The sequence below is a fragment of the Plasmodium knowlesi genome (assembly GCF_000006355.2).
Source record: "Plasmodium knowlesi strain H genome assembly, chromosome: 7".
Lineage (NCBI taxonomy): Eukaryota > Apicomplexa > Aconoidasida > Haemosporida > Plasmodiidae > Plasmodium > Plasmodium knowlesi.
Window position 1 is genome coordinate 1477412 of NC_011908.2, and position 8654 is coordinate 1486065.

General features: G+C 37.5%; 3 protein-coding genes across 3 annotated transcripts; 1 reads left to right on the top strand and 2 right to left on the bottom strand.

The window, feature by feature from the left end:
• PKNH_0734600 (conserved Plasmodium protein, unknown function) lies at positions 1–871 on the bottom strand (the record flags this gene model as incomplete). The annotated part of the gene is made up of 2 exons (XM_039113957.1): positions 1–462; positions 689–871. The coding sequence occupies 2 exons, from the start codon at positions 869–871 to the stop codon at positions 1–3; spliced, it is 645 nt and encodes a 214-aa protein (XP_038969592.1).
• Positions 872–2768: 1897 nt separating this feature from the next.
• On the bottom strand, positions 2769–3332 carry PKNH_0734700 (early transcribed membrane protein; the record flags this gene model as incomplete). The annotated part of the gene is made up of 1 exon (XM_002258601.1): positions 2769–3332. One exon carries the CDS (start codon positions 3330–3332, stop codon positions 2769–2771), a length of 564 nt encoding a protein of 187 aa, XP_002258637.1.
• Positions 3333–7256: 3924 nt separating this feature from the next.
• Positions 7257–8393, top strand: PKNH_0734800 (Plasmodium exported protein (PHIST), unknown function; the record flags this gene model as incomplete). Its single annotated transcript, XM_002258602.1, has 2 exons — positions 7257–7478; positions 7635–8393. 2 exons carry the CDS (start codon positions 7257–7259, stop codon positions 8391–8393), a joined length of 981 nt encoding a protein of 326 aa, XP_002258638.1.
• Positions 8394–8654: the final 261 nt, after the last annotated feature.

Here is an 8654-nt window from a genome sequence, read left to right on the forward strand (position 1 = left end):
CTATTTGACTGGAATTTTCTCACCATTTAATTGGTAATCCAATCCACCCTGTTGATCGTCTGGATATAGCCATTCATCGTCCCCTTGAGTTACCCCTTCGTCATCTGGCCCATAGATCTTTTCGTCGTTGTACTCGTCACCGTCTTCTTCGTCGTATTCCTCGCCGTATTCTCCGCCATAGTTCTCTCCATAACGCTGGTCAATCATTTCTCCATATTCCTCCCCATACGCATCTCCATAATCTTCATCTAATTCCTCGCCTAATTCTTCGTCTAGTTCTTCCTCGTTCTCCTCTTCATCGACTTCCTCCTCGGCATAATCTTCGTTGCCACCTGCATTCTGCTCATTGCTCATATCGTTTTGGCCAGATAGATCCTTCTGTTCCTTTGCCCAGTCGGCAGGGTGCATGTCAAACACCGTGGTTCCGGCTAACTCGAGTTTGTCTTCGTTTCCTTCGTAGTACTTGCAAGGGTGGAAAGAGGAAGTGGGCGGGAGATCCATGTGCTCAGATGAATATATGCACATGTAGTTACGCAAAGGTATCTACACACACACACGCTTGCATATATGCGCTGGTACAACTCCGCATAACGAACGAACATGGAACATGAGAAAAAAAAAAAAAAAAAAATGAGAACGATTCCCCATGTCCGCAAAAATGCTATTTGATGTGGGCAAATTGGGCTACCTTTTCGTACAACTTATACGCTGTACAAACTAGGATGAGAAAGCCAGAGTAAGAGAGAATACTCGGGAGCAGGTACTCATGGTTAGGTTTAGGCTGAAATAGTGATCCTAATTTAGACCTAATTATGTCTTTTAACAGCGACGCGGAGCTGCTGCCTAAGGATATAAGCTGACTCAAACTCATGGCTGACTAGCTAGCTGTTTTTTTTTTTTTTTTTTTTTTTTTTTTTTTTTTTTTGCCAAAAGGGAAAATATAAACTTGGCTGTGCGATACCTTCAGTGGGTCATACGAACGAAAGTTGATAATCTGGTGGAGCCCGAGGCAGGAGGGAAGAAAAAAATATATTTCTTGGTGTGAATAACTTAACGAGGGTGTACAAGGTGATATGGGAAAATATAAAAAAACAAAGGTGTAATATGTTCAGTCATCCGATTGTTGCACGTGGGAAGTGGCATATGTGTACAAAAGGATTATATACGATACGTATGTGTGTGAATATTTAATCTTGTGCGTGGGGGTGAAAATGGCTTGGGAAGGCATCATGGAAGGTTCCCCAAGGTGCATATCCTTTATAACCCCTTGGGGGAATGAACAAGTGCGTGTGATAATGCGTAACGCTCAGGGTGTATACTTACGGAGATTATATCATGAGACCAGAGTGATCCTTCCCATTCAACGCAAGGAGGGAGGACATGAGAACTAATCTTCAAATGTTACTTCAACATGAAACACACATTTGTAAATGTGAAGTACACATGAAGCAGGTTGCCAAGTCAGAGGGCCCTCAGCAAAGGAAAAGGAGTCCCGAAAAGGAAGCTTAGTTTTTTTTTTTTTTTTTTTTTTTTTTTTTTTCTTTTCCTTTTTTTTTTTTTTTTGCATACCATTTCGATGGGTGGTTCCCCTTTTATATAAATTGTTACACCAGGTTGAAAAGGTGAAAGTGGCATTTCCGTGGAGTTGGTTGCCATAAACGGGAAGAAATGAACAAATGAAAAGGAGAGAGAGTAAATATAATGCGTCCCGTTGGCGGGAAACCTTTGAAGCGTGTTTTTTTCCTTCATTGTGGGGTTGTCCTTTGTTCAATTATTATGCCAAGGGGGGGGATACACACGCAGGAGAAGTCAAATTTGTGGAGAAAAATGCAACAACACAGGATCGATGATGTGAACAAGGTAGCAGAGCCGTAAGAGCCATTCCCCCGGAGTAGGCACAAAACAGAGTGGGAAAAAAGGTATAACAAAAAAAAAAAGGAAAAAAAAAAAAAAAATAGAAATGGAAAAAAGACACACAAAAAAAAAAAAAAAAAAAAAAAAGAGCAGAGCAGGAAGGGCGAGTTTTCGCAACGTAGGACACGACAAAAATTCACCATAATGAACCATATGATTAGTTTCTACCAAATGAACCTTTAACTGTAAAGAACAAGACAACAGATATATTATTTCAACTCGTGTACTGTGAGAGTTCCTCTACACTTTTTTTTTTTTTTTTTTTTTTTTTTTTTTTTTTTGAACGTTCCTTTAGATTGTGCTCCATTACTTTATGGTATTCTAGTTTCGGAGGGGAAATAGGAACGCTCTGTTAACTCAATATTCGGAGAAGAACATTCCAATTTGTAGTATGTATAAAGGGAGGATTACAAAAAGGAATTTCGGCGTTGAAATTTTTCCATGCTCGATGAAGTTCCTTTTTGTTTGCAATTTTAGTAGCGCGATAAAGGGTGCGTTCACCAGGCGTGAATGGGGTTACATCGTTGGGAGGCTTCATCGGCAGATTGCTGAATTGCTCCTTTTGTCCTGCGCAGATGGAGGGAGGACGCTGCGAATGGCGGAGATGTATGAATTCACTTCATTACACGTTTACGTGGGTAAAATAGACATGCACGTGCTTAGGTGTGAATTAATATGCGTCCTTGAGTGATATATTAAAAATAACGGCAAAATAAGAAAGAAAAAAAAAGAGGGCAAATAAAGGGGAGCAGAAAAAAAAAGAAAGAAAAAAAAACAGCTGGCCAACTATGCTACAGGGATATATGCATAGCTTCCACTGAACTTGTCTAATTACTGGGTAACCACCCACTGGTTTACTTATTGGATGGGATTAAGTTTGGGTTTTTCTTCCACAGTTCAGATATATGATAAAGGTTTCTGAAAATATCGTAAGACATGTCTGAAATGTTATACCTATCTAACTTTTCGTTTCTCCTTTTGACTTCATTTTCAATGTTGAGCATAACATCCTTGAGCTTTGGATAATATGGTCTTCCAGACTTGAATTCTTCGGCCATATTTTTTTCCGACATTCGATTTACTTCGTCAATAATTTCTTTAGTTAGCTTGGCACGATTATTTACAGGTACGTTCATTTCAGATTGCTGAGCGTGATTATTGTGTTCATGCTGACATTGTTCCTTTTTCTTATAATTATAGTATCCTATTGCAGCTAGTACATTTACCAAAATGGCTACTCCTATAACTACTGAAGAGATGATAAACTTCTTTTTGAAATGCTTTTTCCTCACATTTTTATCGACTACGTCTAATTCTGCTTTCATTTTTTCTAGATGTACATTCTTACATGTGCATGGTGTGAGTAAATTCAGGGCTACTAAAATAGCCAATGTTACTAGCACCTTTGTAATCTTCATTTGGGCTAGTAAAAAGAAAGAAAAAAAAAAATGAAAAAAATGAAAAAATTTTTAGCTAGAAGGCCTAAAAAGGGGGGTTAAAAAAAAGAAAAAAAAAAATATGAATGTGTATAACATCGTAACGTACAAAAGAGGTAACAGGAAATCTGTCCCACTTCGTTACCCTTTTAATGATAATAGAGGTAGAAAGTATTTCGATAATGCAGCAAAAATGTATATAGATATCCGAGATGCTTCTGAATTTTCCCCATTTTTCCCATTTGTTCACTTCCCAGCGGGTCCATGAGCATCGATTTAAATACCTGGGCAGATCAGGAGGTTTGTTCTCGTGGACAGAGTGCAATTATGTGTGTGTGTACTAAGCAGCGGACAGAATTTTATTACTCTAGAACATTCAGAGAATGGAACTTTCACATAACTATGAACTTGTGCAGGCGCCCCGAATGAGTACAACTGTGAATATTCTCTTGCGGGTTAAATATATTCCTTGCCATGTTAGCCGCTCCATCTATTTTTGCCTTATCTTTTTTTTTGCACTTGCTGAATGTACATTTTGTTGGGCATTTTTTTTTTTTTTTTTTTCTCGAAAAATACAAATTCCAACCGGCGAAAGCAGAACCAACACATGCATGAATGCATTCATGTGCGTGTGTGTTTTTCTTCAAATTAACAGCTTGGTGCGCTACCGGCAGAGGCAAAATTTTGGGATATTTTTCCGCCCGTATTTGACGCTCCGTTAAAATAATTGGTGCAATTTTAACTGTGTTTGCTCTGGGAGTGGCACAGTTTTTCCCCTTAAAAAAAATTTAGGAGGGGGCATCCCCCAAGTGCGCGTTATGCGTAATCATCGCTGTGAGGACATTACACCAATGAATTATTCTTTTATGGCCGTATTATTGCATTGTACTTCATTTTTCCTTTTCGCTCTATTCATCCTTTTCATGTCGTGCCGCTCATTTATAGAACAAAATGCAACAGTGTCAACTGTCCGGTACTGTACGCGGCGTGTTTACCAGCGATTTTCCTGAGCGCATCCCACGGGCCCGTCAAAATATCTGCAAAAGTGTATAATTGTACTTCTTACCTGGTTGCATTTGTCAGAATTATTTATGTATGCTGAGTAATTTAACTGCTGAGGGCGGCGTGAAAGGAACACACACACACAAAAATAAAATACTAATCGGAGCTGATAACACGGATCGATCAAACAGACACAGGTGAGAAATATACAGACGCTGGATTGACAGCGACAGAAGGGAAAAAAATATTTACCTGTCCATCTTCATTCATTTAAAAATCACACTTGTGTATGTTTTGCAGTATCAACAAGAGAGTTGTGATTATTTCTCTTAAATTTTTATTATACCCATTTGGAACCTTTCGGCAAAATTGCTCCATTTATCCTGATCATTTTAAAGACAAATCAATCAAAGTGCGGAGGGGACCGGTAAAAAGGTACGTATGTGTATATTTCTGCATATCAGATAGACGTATGGATCTGTCCATCCATACGTTTTTCCTTTTTTATGAGTTAATAAAAATGGCTACCCCCCATTAATTTTTTTCGTCCACAGGATGTTTATTCAATTAAAGAAGAAAGAATAGAATAATAATAATAATTGAAAAAGAAGAAGGAAAAATGTCTATCTCCAAATTAGACTAGACAATTCAATGACACCTCCATAGCGTTTTTTTTGTGCTAAATAGAATTTACCTTTTTAACAACGCAGCGAAGATGATGTTCCTATTTATCTCTCTACATTGTATGTTAGAATAATGAGAACGCGCATAATTAGTATTGATCCTTGGGAATAGCATATTGAAGTATATACCCTTTGGATGGTGTGTTTCGCTCGCAGGTTTCCTTGGATGACAATCAGCTCTTTCATTTTATACTTTCGCTGTTAACTTGTATCGGGATAAATGTGAAGGAAGCGGAGAATGCTATGTAATGGGATGAAGCACTGCCTTTTCGAGCACAGTCTAAAATAACGGAAGAAAGAAAAGTTCGAATCATTCTGTTCTTTTTTTTTTTTATTTTATTAACTTGTATGGTGGAATGAAATTTGTTTTAGTTTTACTCAAAATCGTTCACACGTTTATGTTTAAGCGCATTTTTATAAATCGTCTACGCATTATGTTGAAAACGGAACACACTCCGTGCAAATAGGGCATATAGGTAACAGGGCGTTTAGGCAGACGGGATGGTAAGCGTTTAATTGTGAACCCACATGTGTGAACAGAAAGGAAGGGAACCCCTCAGGGAAATCACTACATGGACACATTCACCCTTCTTATTATGTATGCGGCCGCTTAAGATAACATTAGTAGTTATCCTTATAGGTTGTTATAAAAAAAAGAAAAGAAAAGAATTACAACAATCAGGGGAGGGACTATAGAAAAAAAAATATTGCGCATTCAATGCCTTCAGTAGTCGCATCTTAAGGAAGGATGGTTTTCAAAAAGAATTGGCAGTGCAGGGATGAGCACTTAAGAAAAGGAGAGTACCTCTTTCTATAAATGCGTTATTTTATTCTGCTGTCATTTGGGATGAGCGGGAAAGAGGAGGAGACTTGTCCGTCGTGCCTCTTCTCAGGAAGGAAAAATATGAGCGTCGCATACAGTTCCGGTGGAAGGTGACATTTGCAAAATGTAAATGGGCGCTATGGACTCATTGGAGGTAACTTTTTTCCTTCTCACTGATTTCCAGGAAGAACCCATTTACATGAGCGAAAAAAGAAATAGTGAAATAGCAAGATAGCAAAATAGTAAAAGAAAAGAATATGCAAGCGGAGCTGACGCTTTTCGTTGGTCCTGTTCCGAGGTTACCTTTTTAAGGATATAGCAAGGTAAACGCCAAATGGGGGCTCAAGGAATGTTCACTCTGAATGGGGGGAATCCATCCAAAATAAGGAATGCGGAATGAGGCGCTTTTATTTCAAATGAAATTCCAGTGATTCTTTATTGAATAGAATTTACGCACTTCCGTTTCTGTTACCCCATTCACTTCGTCTATTGCCGCAACGATTGCTACTGGTTCGTTGTTCATTACGATTTCTGATTTTATGAGTAATTCACCATGGAAAACTGCTCAGTCAGAAGGTAAACAAATTAATGATTAAATTAGTGAACAAATTAGTGAACAAATTAGTGAATAAATATTTCATTCGGTCCAGTGCCGAATGCGCGTGTAGCACAGCGGAATAATGAAAGTTGCAATTTAATATGCTTTATAAAATTGCGATGAGTTATTTTCCCCCCTCTTAATTCGAATCTTTAAATAAAATAAATGATTTGTTGTCCCCTTTTTTTTTTTTTTTTTTTATTCGAATGGAGTTAAAAAATAATTATGCATATATTAGTCAGGTGCTTCTTTGCGCAGTTTCAATTTGTTCGTTTTTTAAATCGGCAGAAATGAATCAGAAATAGTAGGAAAAAAAAAAAAATTTTAAATATAAAAAGAAAAAAAAAAAAAAAAATCGTTCCGTCCCTTCGAATAACGCCTCATTTGCGTTTTCAATAAATTTTGGGAAATTTCATTTAGATTAATTTCTTTTTTCTCCACAGGTTGGATATATATTTGTGGGATTGTTCAGATAGATTTTTTCTTTCTTTTTTTTTTTTTTTTTTTTTTTTTGGTTAGGTCTCCCCACACTTTTGCCCAAAATTCTGTCAAAAAATTCTGCACTTTGTATTTTTGAAGCCGAACGACTGTTTTCCCTATCACATCTGGTTGCGTTTCATTCTATCTAGTTGGCTCAAATGAGAATCGTGCAGATGTCTCTAATTAATGTTTGACCTAATGGAAAAATAAATAATTTCTTTCAAGGGAAAGAAAAAAATGATTCTTAGAACTCATTGAATGATGTCAAGCAGGAATAGCATGAGGGATAAATTTTCCCCCAAAAAAGGAAAAAATACAAAATGCAGGACTGCCGCCTACTGAAGCCTATACAGTTTTATCCCCTGAAATTCCTAATTGGAAAGAGCAATAAACTTAGAAAGGACTCCATAATAAGGAATTCATTATCGGGGCAGGGAAAAATCACAGACAATGGAGAAAAAAGGGGAACCTTCTCGGTTTCCACCTTTTTCAATACAGTTCTTTGGGTGTTCGTCCTTTCTTTGTTCTACATATTGATACAGGTGAGAGGAAAAAGAAATAGTGGTGTACATTTTTTATTTTTTCTCTGTCGAATTCCTTGGTTCTTCTTATTTGATTATCTTAAGGAACTGTTTTCTAAATTCCCCTAAAAAGAACCCTCCACCAGAAACCTCATTCTCCCTTCTTTTTTTCGACAGAATGTACATTGCCCAGGGTGGCCAGGGCACAGTTATGGTAAATTCACAAGTCTATGGAATGGTAGGAGGTGGAGAAATCTGTCTGGGCGAATTCCATCTCATGTGAAAGGATTCAGGAGACTCTATTTAACGGAGGAAGGAGAAAAAGTCATTCAGGAGAAAAAATGCAGTGTCAAAGATAAGGATCTGTCATCACAAATTCGGAGAATGTATGAGAACATAGAAATAAATTTCCCGGAGAAGTACAAACATATGTTAACTGAAAGAGAGAAAAAAAGATGTGTCGAGAATGTAATGCTTTTTAAGAATGATAATTCGCAAGAAATGACTGATGAAGAATTGAACGAAAGGATTGGTAAATTAAAAGGACCTGTAGATAGCGCGACAATGCTTTATGTGTGGCATTATGTTTACGACCATGAAAGGAAAAAGTGTACTTACATGGTGGAGGACATGCGAAGAGTATGTAGAGTATTAGCTGAATATTACAATGTTCCCTGGGAGTATGAAATTGAAAAATATAAGTACGTTCTCGATAAAATGACAAAGATGTTATTAAAAAGAGAAAAATTTGAAATAAAGAATATCAAGATGTTTGCTACTGATGAGCCCATATGTGCGAGGTGGGAATTTCAGAGATACCTAAAACTTAAACAGAGATCGTGGGCCGATTTCACTCACCATATGTGGAGGAAGTGCACGAAAAAGCTGGAACACTCATTTAGGAACTATAAAAACATGGAAACGTTTTGGATGTGATTCAAACTTCCGGGAAAACAGGATAGGGGTTATGTTAGCTAATCCCTGGGCAAAGCCTATCAAAGTGGCAAGTTCCTCATGACGTCGTGTTTGCGCAGATTAGGTCCACCTTCTTAGTGGCACCTTTCATCCTGGTGCGCCAATTGCACCTGTTGTGCGAGCATGAGAAGAGAGGTTTAGCCGTTTCGTCAAATGTTTCTCTTTCATTTTAAGTTATATATTGAATTAGGTTTCAAATATATTTTTTAACCCTATTTGAAG